At 36.1% G+C, this 12,785-nt stretch overlaps 1 protein-coding gene across 1 annotated transcript; it reads left to right on the top strand.

Annotated features, from left to right (window-relative positions):
* The first annotated feature begins 9,492 nt into the window (after positions 1-9,492).
* On the top strand, positions 9,493-10,702 carry LOC116142181 (zinc-finger homeodomain protein 4-like). The gene is given in 1 exon segment (XM_031427624.1): positions 9,493-10,702. A coding segment is annotated over 1 exon segment (927 nt). The 5' UTR covers positions 9,493-9,556; the 3' UTR covers positions 10,484-10,702.
* The last annotated feature ends 2,083 nt before the right edge of the window (positions 10,703-12,785 follow it).

Below are 12,785 nucleotides of genomic sequence, written 5' to 3'. Positions count from 1 at the left end.
TTCTACGTTTCATAACTTTGGGGATGTTGTACATGCATGAAATACTATCTACACACGGTTTACAGCACTAGTGATTGAATTGATACACACGCATTCGGTTGTCATTGTTAGTTTTCAAAATTGGGGAGTTATTTTAAACCAAAATTGAAGGTTGTAAATATAATTTCTTCAATTTTATAGAAATATAGTGTATATTATATATGTGTTGTCTTAGTATTCCAAAAGGAACATCATTGTCAAATTAAGTAAGCCTATTGATGAACAACACACACAGATGATGCAGAAGAGTTGTCCAAAAAGAAGTTTATAATTTCAAAACTATTGAACACTCTTCTGCAAAACCATGATTAGTTTTCCCTCATCAGTAAGTCTGGTGCTTCAAGGAAAGAACCCACCACCCATCTTTTTCTATTCTCGGCCAAAACCCTTATAATTATTAATTACTATGCATCACTCCTCCCTACCCTCACCTCCCTTTCTTTCAATTCATATTAATTTCTCTTCTTTCTTCATAAATCAATGAGATTTTGAAATATTCAAAAACCCTGTTTTTAGTACATTCACAAGAAAGCATGGCATCCCTTAACTCCATATATAAATTTCAAGCTTAATTATATATCTTATTATTAATGCTAATTAGAAGCAATGATCAAGTTGTTGAACAATAATTTCAGTCAATTAAAATCAATATATTAACCAAACTTGAGAGAGAGAGAGTTGGATCAATCTTCTTTGTTCGCAATAAATGTCAACTCAAATGTTGGAAATAAAATAGAATAACATATATCCTAACAATATCCCAAGATCATAGTCACCATTGCAATCACATTTATACATAAATGAACTACAATGAATTAACAACGCATTAATACCTCCTTTCCTTATCTCTGAAGCAACAAGTAATCTGGAAGAAAAACCACAAATCGTATTTCTGTTTTCCAAATTCTAGAGAGAGAGAGCGTATATTCTTTTTGCGTTTTTGAGAGTGACAGTATTAGTAACTCAAAGAAAGAATTTTTCTTTTATAGTAGCGATTAGAGAGAAACTGCATTTGGCAGTTTCATCTCACACACGTTGCTTGGGGTAACCCATCATGGGTGTACCCTTATCCAATATCTCCCACTCACACATGATGGGACTATCTCCTCTATGCTTCTTTAAGGTTCATACCTTAGTAAATATCCGTGTGCCATCATACTTCGAGAGCACATTAGTCATATATCTGTTAGAAATATATAACTTCTCGAATTGGAAACTCAGGTTGTAGTTTGTATGCAATACCTAGATTACTTATCACTTTTTCTAACAATCTCATTTACAAAAAAAATATCCTTTGTATTCATAATTATGTTTCTATCTTTACATAAAAGAAACATAATTGGTCGACCAATGAATGCACGTGATTATAATGTATAATCACAAATCGTAATCTTCCTCTTTTCGATTCTTGCAACTTTTATTTAACTTGCTTTTCTAGAAATGTCCCAGCAGATTGAATTTACTTAATCCTTTGGTAACACTCTAAGATAGCATCATTAAATGAAGTTTTCAAGAAACAGAATAGAGTAATAGGGTATTCTATGAGATTTTATTCATAAAAAAAACTCAGGGTCTCACACAATGTTAAAGTTGAGATTTTGACTTTCATTACCCCTTTGGTCAATGTTTTGCACATGCGGTATGAATCACATGCTACAGCATTTCCTCCTTTCCCATGGAGTGCATGTCTCTTTTCTGTAAATGCTGTACAGATTTTAGTTTAGAAATACCTAATGTCTAACTTGAGTTCACTTTACATACTTAATTCATCAGAACTCTAATTTGGCAATTAGACAGATAAAGTGATCATTTATCATTGTGGTCACATTTCATTATGACATATTTTAATTCTTTTTCTAGGTGACGTTAAACATTTTAAGCTTGGCTCTCTATTATCACCTAGATATAACTTAAAACGTCTCATCTCCATCCTAAAAAGTAATAGAGGCGATTGCCTGTGTGAGAAGGCCAATCTTTTAGCTGTCCGACATGCTTTTCAAAATAGACATATATCATATTTCATAACTAATATATATATATGCTCCTTCATGTATGTTCCATAATAATCGAAATTGAGCATTGACATATTGTTATTTAAATTGATAGACACAATGTGAACAATTTTGGGAAATCTCAAAGTAGGAGTACATTCACACACCTACGTAAGCCTAGAGATCTAACATGTCTATTGAAAGTATATCTCGGTATAGGCTTTGTAATGGATCCGCAACCATGTCATGCGTAGATATGTACTTCATGTTCACCTCCTTTTTGTGCCACCAGTCTCGCACAAAATTATATTTGATATCTATGTGTTTCGTTTTACCAGATATTTGGATCCTTAGTGTATGCTATTGCTGCTTGACTATCACAGTTTATTCCTACTGGTTCATAGCAACATTATTATTCCCGATGATTCATGAACCGTCTCAACCAAACGCTTCTTGCACTGCAGCTGAAAATGCTACAAACTCATCTCCATTGTAGTTAAGGCTATGCATGATTGTTTTTTACTGCTCCAAGATATGGCCCCGCCATTTAGTAAAAAACATATCCAAGTAGATTTCCTCTCATCTAAATCTCCTCCCCAATCAGCATCGGTGTAGCCTCTCAAGTGTCAATCATTTCCTTGATAACATAATGAAAATCACCTGTCCCTTTTAGATACCTTAAGATTCTCTTCACTGCTTTCCAATGTGCTTGTCCAGGGGACTGGTATCTACTACCAACCCAACGGCATAACAGATGTCGACTCTAGTGCACATCATGGGCTACATGAGACTTCCAACAGCACTTGTATAAGGAACATTCTTCATTTGTTCCTTTCTTGTGGAGTCTTCGCACTTTTTACGACTTAAAGTCTCGCCTTTTGCGATAGGTTGTCTATGGGTTTACATCTTGCATATGAAATCGTTCAAGAATTTCTTAATGTATGGTTCTGTGAAAGAGATACTAATTTTCTTGAGCGATCCTTTGAAATCTTGACTCCAAGAATATATGCACTTCACCCATATCTTTCATCTCAAATGAGATGATAACCATCCTGGATTTTATTGACAAATCCCTTATCATTTCCACTATAAGTATATCATCAACATATAATGAATAAACAATTTGTTATTGATCTCTTGTATATACACAATGATCTTCATTTATCATTTTGAAATCATACGACATTATCGCATTATGAAATCGAAATACCACTGTCTTGAGGACTGCTTGAGGCCAAATTGACTTTAAAAATCTCCACACTTTGTGTTCTTGACCTTCTCTATAAAACCTTTGGTTGATCCATATAGATTTCTTCTTGTAATTCTCCATTGAGAAAAGCAGTTTTTACATCCATTTGATGCAATTCAAGATCCATGCTAGCAACTATAGCTAGAATAAGTCGAATTGAGGTAAACCATAAACAGGTGAAAAAGTTTCTTCATAATCTATTCCTTCTTGTTGTGTATATCCCTTCGCGACTAAGCGAGCTTTGTATCTTTCAATACTGCCATCAGCTCTATGCTTGATTTTGAGAACCCACTTGTTCCCAATGGCTTTGCGTCCTTTCGGTAAATCAACCAATTCCCATACTTGGTTTGATTTCATAGACTCCAATTCTTCTTCCATTGCTTTCATCCATTTTTCCTTAGAAGGGCAATTGAGATCCTCTTTTACATTCCTTGGCTCTTCGTCATCTGTGGAGTAACTAGAAAAATTTCACCCTCAATCTCAAATTGTCGACATGGAACTTTTTCCTGTTTGATCGACGATTGGAGATTGATTGGTGTTATCCCCACTTGGACCCATTCTAGTTGGATCACCAGTAGGGAATATGGAGGATCTGAAACTGATTCATCAACTTCCATATTGCTCCCACTGGGATGAAGTATAACCAACTGATTGTCGGCAATAGAATGCCTTGGTCTTGTGTTTCATATAGAAACAAGTCTTTACCTGTTTCGCCTTCTTAGGAAAATCGGTTTCCAAGAATGTGACATCTCGTGATTCAAACTCAGTGATGCTACCACTTTCTTGTTCTCCTATGAAGACGTATCCTTTGAATGTTCTGAATATCTATAAAGATACATTTCTTCCCCCTTGGACCTAATTTTCCATATTTATGGGAAGGATCATGAACATAGGCAGCACATCCCCTGGCTTTAGGAGACTCAAATCGGGTTTTCGATTTGTCCATAACTCATATGGTGTAGTAGTAATAGATTTGGATGGTACTCGATTAGGATATATTGGCAGTCAATAAGGCACTCACCCCAAAAGGTGATGGGCAAGTTTGCTTGTGCCATCATAGACCTCACCATCTCAAGTAGGTTTCTGTTTCTTCGTTCTGCAACACCATTTTGTTGGGCGGTTCTATTCCCATTTCATCACAAAATTTCTGAACTGATAAGATAAATTTCACGTCCTCGATCGGTTCGTAGAACTTTTATCTTTTTATCTAATTGATTCTCAACTAGTTTTAAACTTCTGAAAGCATTCTAAAGCTTCTGATTTTTGAGAAATCAAAAACATAACCATATCGAGTGAACATCTATAAATGTGATGAAATAAACAGCCCCATGTCTAGCCCTCACATTCATTGGACCACATATGTCAGAATGAATTAGTTGCAATGGAACTTCAGCTCTTATCACTTTTCCAATGGTTTTCTTCTGTTTTTCCAGGTAGGCAATGTCACAAGTAGTCAAGTCTACTTTTGTTAAGGATCCTAACAAGCCTCTCTTTCTAGTATATTCATTCGTTGTTGGCCAATATGGCCAAGCCTTGCATGCCATACATCACATCATCATTATTAGAAGATGTATAAGGAAAAACAAACATTACGATTATTATAAGTAACATCAAGTACTATAAAACCATCGAAAAAATAACCACAACCATAGTGTTTTGGTCCAAAAATAATGGACACCAATACTGGAAAAATTTAAATTAAAACCAAGTTTAACAAGTTCTAACACAGAAATCAAATTTCGAGAATATCGGGTGCTATAACACGTCATGTAGGTATAGGATTCGACCTCCATGCATGATCAATTTGCATGTGCCGATCCCTTTAACTTCCACTTTTGAATTGTTACCTACATATATCCATTTTGTTTCCCGTGGTATTCGTCGAAATTCCATGAAGCACTCCTGTCTTTAGCTATGTGGTCTGTTGCTGCTGAATCTACAGTCCACAAAGGATGAGATCAGTTGAAAAACAGAACTGGAAACATTATATAACTTCTTGTGCAACAAGTAATTTACCTTCTTCGCTCACTACATCGCGAGCAAAATGTCCCTTGTTACCACAATTATAGCATTTCACCTTTGCCATATTCCTCTTCCTAGCAGGATGCTTTCCTTTTCCGTGTTTGAAAACTTTCTCTCTTCCCTTGAGCCTTTTCAGTATTGACTTTTCTTTGGGATCCACCTTGGAATTTACGTTTAAATCCCTTCCCACCATGTGAACTGGAACCAACCATATACACATCAGTATTTGCCTTACTCGCATTAAGGCTTCTTCTCAGTTCCAAATGGCGTATGGCATCTTCTAAATTTTTGATGCCCTCATTGTGGATAAGGTGTATTTTCATATGTTCCCAATTTTGAGGCAATTGATCTAGACGCTTGAACCTGTTGTTCATCTGTTAGGACATGACCTGCATCTCTTAACTCACTTATCATGTTTGACAAATGCCGTAAATGTACTCTCATAGTATGTTCAGGCTTTTTCTTATATGTGTCAAACTTGATAGTGAGTGACCAGAGTTTGGTAATGGACTACCGCCAAACTTGTAGCAAGTGCGGACCACATGTCCTTTGCTATTTCATAATCCCGTACTTCTTCATGAGATCATTGTCCATGCTGCTCAACAAAGTAATGCGAGCAGTGAATTCTTCTTCTTCCATATGTCACAAGCGGCACGTCTCGTCTATGTTGAGCCGTGACCCCTCTTCAGGCTCTTCCGGTTGTAGTAAGAGCTTCAAGAACCTCTTGTTCTTCCAAAACATATTGGATTTTCATGCTCCATATCTCATAATTGTCGCCGTTAAATTTTTCTCCTTTGTTAAGTTCAGCAACAATGTTCTTAGATGCAGATGCCATTTCTAAACAAAATTACACGTTGATAATGCATGTTATTCAATGCTCGAAACATACATGTTCATTTAATTAATTATACCAATAATAATTGTATATTAGATTTGGAATCAAAAGTAACAATGCCACAATCATCATCCAAATTTCCAATTTCCAATTATCATAGATATTAATTGCAATTCAAAAAATATTTAGACACAATTATTAAATATAAATCAACATCATTCACATAAAAATTTAAATTTTAATAAACAAAATTAATTTCATTATGTAAATAGATTCAACTTGTAATAAATTAAAACAAACAAATTCCAAAACAACAAAAAAAAATTAAGTGTACAGCCATTCCTAAAACTGGGAAGGATTTGATAATTCTTATCCTAAGGCTTTATCAACTTGTAATTAACCCTAGGTGAGGGAACTCCCAGTTTCTTGTGATGTCCTTTACGAGTGGAGACTCCTATAGATGCCCCAACTGTCTTTTTTGCACCCCAATCTATGTACTCTTGATATAGTTGTTGACCAAACGTCTATAATTTTTATTGTCATATTTAAAGTTATGAATTTTCAGCTTGGTCCAAACCATATCAAGGAGACCACCGAGATTAGGGTAACCAAGAGTCTCTCTTAGAACTTGGAATTTCGACTCATCTTCCTTTAATCCCCCTATCCAGACAATTTCCTGAATCTTTTCATTCACATGAATGAAATGATTTACGAGTTGCACCAACTCATCCTCTGTGTCTCTTAAAATCAATGTGTGAGTTTGTAGAGTTCTAATCATGTTCATAACCCTTTCCCTTTGAGCGGGTGTTCTAGCAACCATTGCACGTCTATAACGTAACATTTTTCTATAACAAATACAAAAAAAACTATTTATTTATCAAATAAAGGTTGACTATATTTGATAAATAATACACGTGTTTATGGTTCCATAACAAAATTAGACTCATAACAATATACCAAGTATGCATTTTTATTCTTTACAGCAAAAGAAAAAAAATTTACAATACTTCACGCGCCCCCACGCGCCGGCAGGAGCAGTCACGTGCCCCCACACGCCGCCCAGAAGCGGCCACGCGCCGACAGGAGCCTCACGCGCTCCCACGTGCCGGCAGAAGTTTACACGCGCGCGCCACATGCTCACACTCAATACGGGTCGGGTCAACCCGTTTCACACTAAACCGGGTCTATCCTGACCCGAGTTGACCCGTTGACTTTGCGGGTCGGGTGTTGACCGGGGTTGACTGATCCGTTTGACTTTACGGGTCGGGTGTTGACCGGGTTTGGCTGACCCGTTTGACTTTACGGGTCGGGTTTGACTAACCCGTTCTATCATATGGGTAGGGTCCACGGGTCAACTTAACCCATTTATTTATTTGGATTATGGCTTGGGCCGGATAGGAATATAATGGGTTTGTGAATATGGTTAACACTAAAACAAGATTAGCCCAGTGGTTAGGGTATTGGGCTTCAACCATGGAGACTTGGGTTCAAGTCTCACCACCCACGCCTATTTGAATTTTTTTCAAAAAAAAACTAACAGGATAAAAAACGACATGTCATTCATAAGGGTGGATAAAAAATGACGTGTCGGTTTGTGTCGTCTTCAACCTCTGTCCGGGTCTGTAACTGGGTACCCGACCCGGAAATCAACCCATTCGAAACCCAAAACTTCAAAGAGGCATATCTAAGTCATTTTAACTCCATTTTTTATGATTCAAAAACCATTTTCTTCATAATTTAATAAGGAATTTAATGGTCTAATAATCATTACCAAAAAGACAACTTTTTACGTACAAAATTTGAAAAAATCAGAACTGCATTTGAGAAACCAATAACATGCTTCAACATTACAGTATGAATTTCAAACAATATGAACCACGGCTCTGATACCAATGTTGGAAATAAAATAGAATAACATATATCCTAACAATATCCCAAGATTATAGTCACCATTGCAATCACATTTGTACATAAATGAACTACAATGAATTAACACAGCATAAATACCTCCTTTCCTTATCTCTGAAGCAACAAAGTAATCTGGAAGAAAAATCACAAATCGTATTTCTGTTTTCCAAATTCTAGAGAGAGAGAGCGTATATTCTTTTTGCGTTTTTGAGAGTGACAGTATTAGTAACTCAAAGAAAGAATTTTTCTTTTATAAGTAGCGGTTAGAGAGAAACTGCATTTGGCAGTTTCATCTCACACACGTCGCTTGGGGTAACCCGTCATGGGTGTACCCTTATCCAATATCAAATATACATGAAAGGTTTGAACTTTAATGGCAGAAATTAAGAGATTTAGCTCATTTCCATTTAAACAACATTAATTTTCTTTTTCAATAATTCTTTTCGTGGCTGTGTCTCCACTCTCTGACACACTGCTCTCTACATGGAGTAAACTTGATTCCTGATAGTGCAAGCAAAGCAATCACACCCCAACTTTTTTTTTTTTTTTTTTTTTTTAATTTCATTCTCTAAATAAATTAATTCTCAACCCTGTTCATATTTGTCTATTAAAAATAAAATAAAAATTTGCTTTTGTTTCTCTCTCTCCTTTTTGAGCCCTCAACACTTCTATAAGCTCTTGTTTAGTGCTTACTTCACTAGCAAAACCTACCTGCAAAACTCTCTCTCTCTCTTGCCTTTGTCTCATTCTCTTCTCTCCACTTGTGTGAGCTCTTCTCATAGTTTTTCTTCTTTTACAATTTAATTTTCCTTTATTATTCAAGGTATTAAAGTGTGCTTACTTCTTCAAGATTGACAAAGACAATCAAGCTTATCATGATCAGTGTAATATCTTGATCTCCCTTTTTCTACTTTAGGGTTTCATATCATTTTGAGCTAGCTAGCGAGCTAGCGTTTGACCCCTCTTCTCTTTCACCTTCAAGAATGTGGTTCTCTTCCAAGGTTTAGTTTCTGTTCACTCTTGCTAAATTTCCTTCTTCTTCTTCTTTTTCTTTCTTTTTTGTCCTTTTAGGTTGACCTTGAAGCTGAAAATGCAAGAGCTATGGAGAGTATTCAAAGTCTAGGTTCATTGTTCATGATCACAGCCTCTATCTTTTGTTTTTTCTTGGTTCTTTTGATCATCAAAAGGGTTTGCCTCTTGAATCCGTAACTGCTCAAGAACTGTTCCTTTCTATCTCTCTTTTATATGCAATTTCTTGAGATGGGTCATCTTCTTCGGTTCTTCTTCCTTTTTTTTTTAATTGTTCTTTTGGTTTATTTTATTATAATTAGTGTTAATGTTCTAGAAATTTAAAGTTGTGTAGACAATTGTCAGGCTTTTGATTTAATCATCATTTAAATAAAAACTATCTCCCAATCCCAAACTCGCTTTCTTGTCTTTGTTCGCTCTCTCTCTCTCTCTTTTGGTCTGCAAATTAACCAGCAAACAAGAAACCAAGAGAGATACCTTGAAATGGAACTTTCAAGCCATGAAGAAGGAGAGATTCCAATTCCCTTAAACTCTACCTATGCTCATGGCCATCCCCACATGATCCATAATGACCACCATCATCCTCATAATCATAATCACATCATCCCATCTTCAACACCACTACCTCCTCCACCACCTCAAATCCCTTCAAGTAACAATAATGGCCCCGCTTCCTCACGTCCAGAGGACCACCATCTCCCAACCACCTTCAAGAAGATGATCCGCTATCGAGAATGCCTCAAGAACCACGCAGCCGCCAAGGGAGGCACCGCCACTGACGGCTGCGGCGAGTTCATGCCTAGTGGCGAAGAAGGCACTATCGAAGCCCTCAACTGCTCCGCCTGCAACTGCCATAGAAACTTCCACCGAAAAGAAATCGAAGGTGAGCATCCAAACCACCCTTCCCCATGTGATTGTTTCCACAACCCTCACCATTCCCATCATCAAAATCTCAATAGAGTTGGAAGAAAATTAATTCTAGGCCACCATCATCAAAAGAATCTTTTGCTTCCGGAGGCTTTAGGTTACCCTACAGGAACGCTTATTTCTTCAAGGCCTCAACAGATGCTAATGTCCTACAACATGGGGTCGCTTCCATAGGAGTCGGACGAGCAGGGGGAGGGGAGCGGCGGGGTGATGGCCAGACTGACGCAGATGGTGAAGAAGAGGCACAGGACGAAGTTTTCGCAGGATCAGAAGGAGAAAATGCTCAACTTTGCCGAGAAAGTTGGATGGAAAATTCAGAAACAAGAAGAAAGTGTGGTGCAACAGTTCTGCCAAGAGATTGGAGTGAAGAGAAGAGTCCTCAAAGTTTGGATGCACAACAACAAGCACAACCTCACCAAGAACAACAACAATAATAATAACATTAATCATCATCCTGTTGCAGCTCCAACTTCAAGTGCTTAATTAAAATCAATTAATTAACCTAATTATTGTGGTTTAACCCTACTTAAGTACTAGCTTTAAAAATTTCCTTACACTTCTTTTCTTTTTGGGTTGTATTTTGTGTTTGTGTATTGTTGAAATTTTTAATAATATTTGGTTGTTAATTGGGTAGATCTTCAACAATCCTGTATAAGTGGATTGGTTGATGAACTTTATTTGTATTTTACAATACTAAGATGTATTAGTATTATTCTTCTTCTTATTATTGATTAATGTTTCAATTTATTGAACGTCTTCTTGGTTTAACTTAATTTCTCCACTTAATTTCTTGTATATATATATATAACCTCTATACAATCATAATATTGGGACCAATTAAATTTATTACTATAAGGAGATTATAATTTAATAAAGGTATAGTTACAAGAATTATTGTTTTGATTCCTTATATATAATATAATATAATATAACCTTTGTACAATCATAATATTGGGACCAATTAAATTTATTACTATAAAGAGATTATAATTTAATAGAGGTATAGTTACAAGAATTATTGTTTTGATTTCTTATTTTATAATTCATGTTTTAGTAGTATTAGGATTTCAATTAATTGTTTTAGGAAAGTACAGAAATAGATATTAAAAAGTCACTGTAAAATTGTCTGATCAAATCCGACAACTTCACTATACTAATCAAATGGATATTATTGTCTTTCTCAATAATCCAAATGAGCAACAAATCGTGTATGGTTTAACTGAAAAAGAAATCATTACTAGAATTAGACAAAAAGAGGAAGGAGATAGTCTTTAGGATGATAGTACGGAAATACAAAAAAATTCATGCTAAGAAGCTCTAAACATGCTTGAGAGCTAGAAATATTTTGGCTTCAACAAGAAGGTATCCATGCTGGTAGCTTATTACTGTCAGAAGCTGATTAGAGAGAGAGGCAAGAGAAGTAATATGTTGCTAGGAGTATGCCTAAAAGAAGAGAAAGAGAGTAATTCAATTGAATTCTTTGTATTGAGTATTGTATGATTATACAGAGTTCAATTTATACAATGGTTTAGAGTATAAATAAGGTAAAACAACATTTCACCTTAATGGTGAGATTATAGTAATCAGCCTATTAATGAAGAATAATTCAGGCTATCAAGCCTTAATCCCAGCTTGCCATTTTGTAAATGCGTAATATTTGCTTTCCAAATTACATCACTCCCCCTCAAGCTAGTGGTTTGTAAATGTCGAAAACACCGAGCTTGCCAAGCAAATATGAATGATGTCGACTACATAATGGTTTCATAAAGATATCCGCTAGTTGTTCTGAGGTGCGAATATGCATGGTCTTGATTACCCCGTCTTGAATTTTATCCCTGACGAAGTGGCAGTCAATTTCAATGTGTTTTGTCTTTTAATGGAAAACATGATTTGCTGCTATGTCATTTGCGGCCTTATTGTCATAGTACAGGACGACCAGTTTTCTTACTTCAACTCCTAAATCCATTAATAACCCAAGAATCCAAATGATTTCACACGTGACTTTTGCCATAGCTCTATATTCTGCTTCTGTGGAGGAAAGGGATACTATTGATTGTTTTTTCATTTTCCAAGAGATCAGAGATCCACCAAGCTTTATACAGAAACTAGAAAGAGATTTTCTCGTTATTGGACATGTAGCCCAATTGTAGTCACAATATGCCACCATATTCAGATTTCCATTATGAGATAAAAGAAGTCCCAAGCCAGGGCACCCTTTTAAATATTTGAGTACCTTTGTTACAACATCCATATGGGATTGCTTCGGTCCATGCATGAATTGACTAAGGATGTGGACAACATAGCTGATGTCTGGACCCGTCATGGTAAGATAGATTAATCGTCCCACTAGTCTTGATAAATTGATGGATCTTTTAGTGGTGGATCATTGTCTGAGACTAAAGTTGCATTGTCATATTGATGTGTGGTGAGCTTGGTATTTTGTTCAATGGGTTATGGCACTTGGTTTGCATGTAGATAATCCAGAGTCCGATACAAGCTCAAGTATGTATTTTCGTTGACTAAGGGATATCCTTGCTGCAGAACTTGCAATCTCGATTCTAAAGAAATACTTTTGCTCCCTCAAATCTTTTATGTGAAAATGTCTATGTAAACGCTCTTTTAGAGCCTTGATTGCCACATCATCATTTCTTGTGATTAGGATGTCATCCACATAGATAATAAGGGCGATAAATGAGTTACCTTTTTTCCAAGAGAATAGTGCATAGTCCTGTTTGGATTGAATAAACCCTATGCCAACAAGAGCTTCTGTGAATTTTGTGTTCTA

The sequence above is a fragment of the Pistacia vera genome, unplaced genomic scaffold (assembly GCF_008641045.1).
Source record: "Pistacia vera cultivar Batoury unplaced genomic scaffold, PisVer_v2 Contig405, whole genome shotgun sequence".
Lineage (NCBI taxonomy): Eukaryota > Viridiplantae > Streptophyta > Magnoliopsida > Sapindales > Anacardiaceae > Pistacia > Pistacia vera.
The sequence above is the reverse complement of the archived record's forward strand: the minus strand, read 5'-3'. Positions and strand labels throughout refer to the sequence as shown.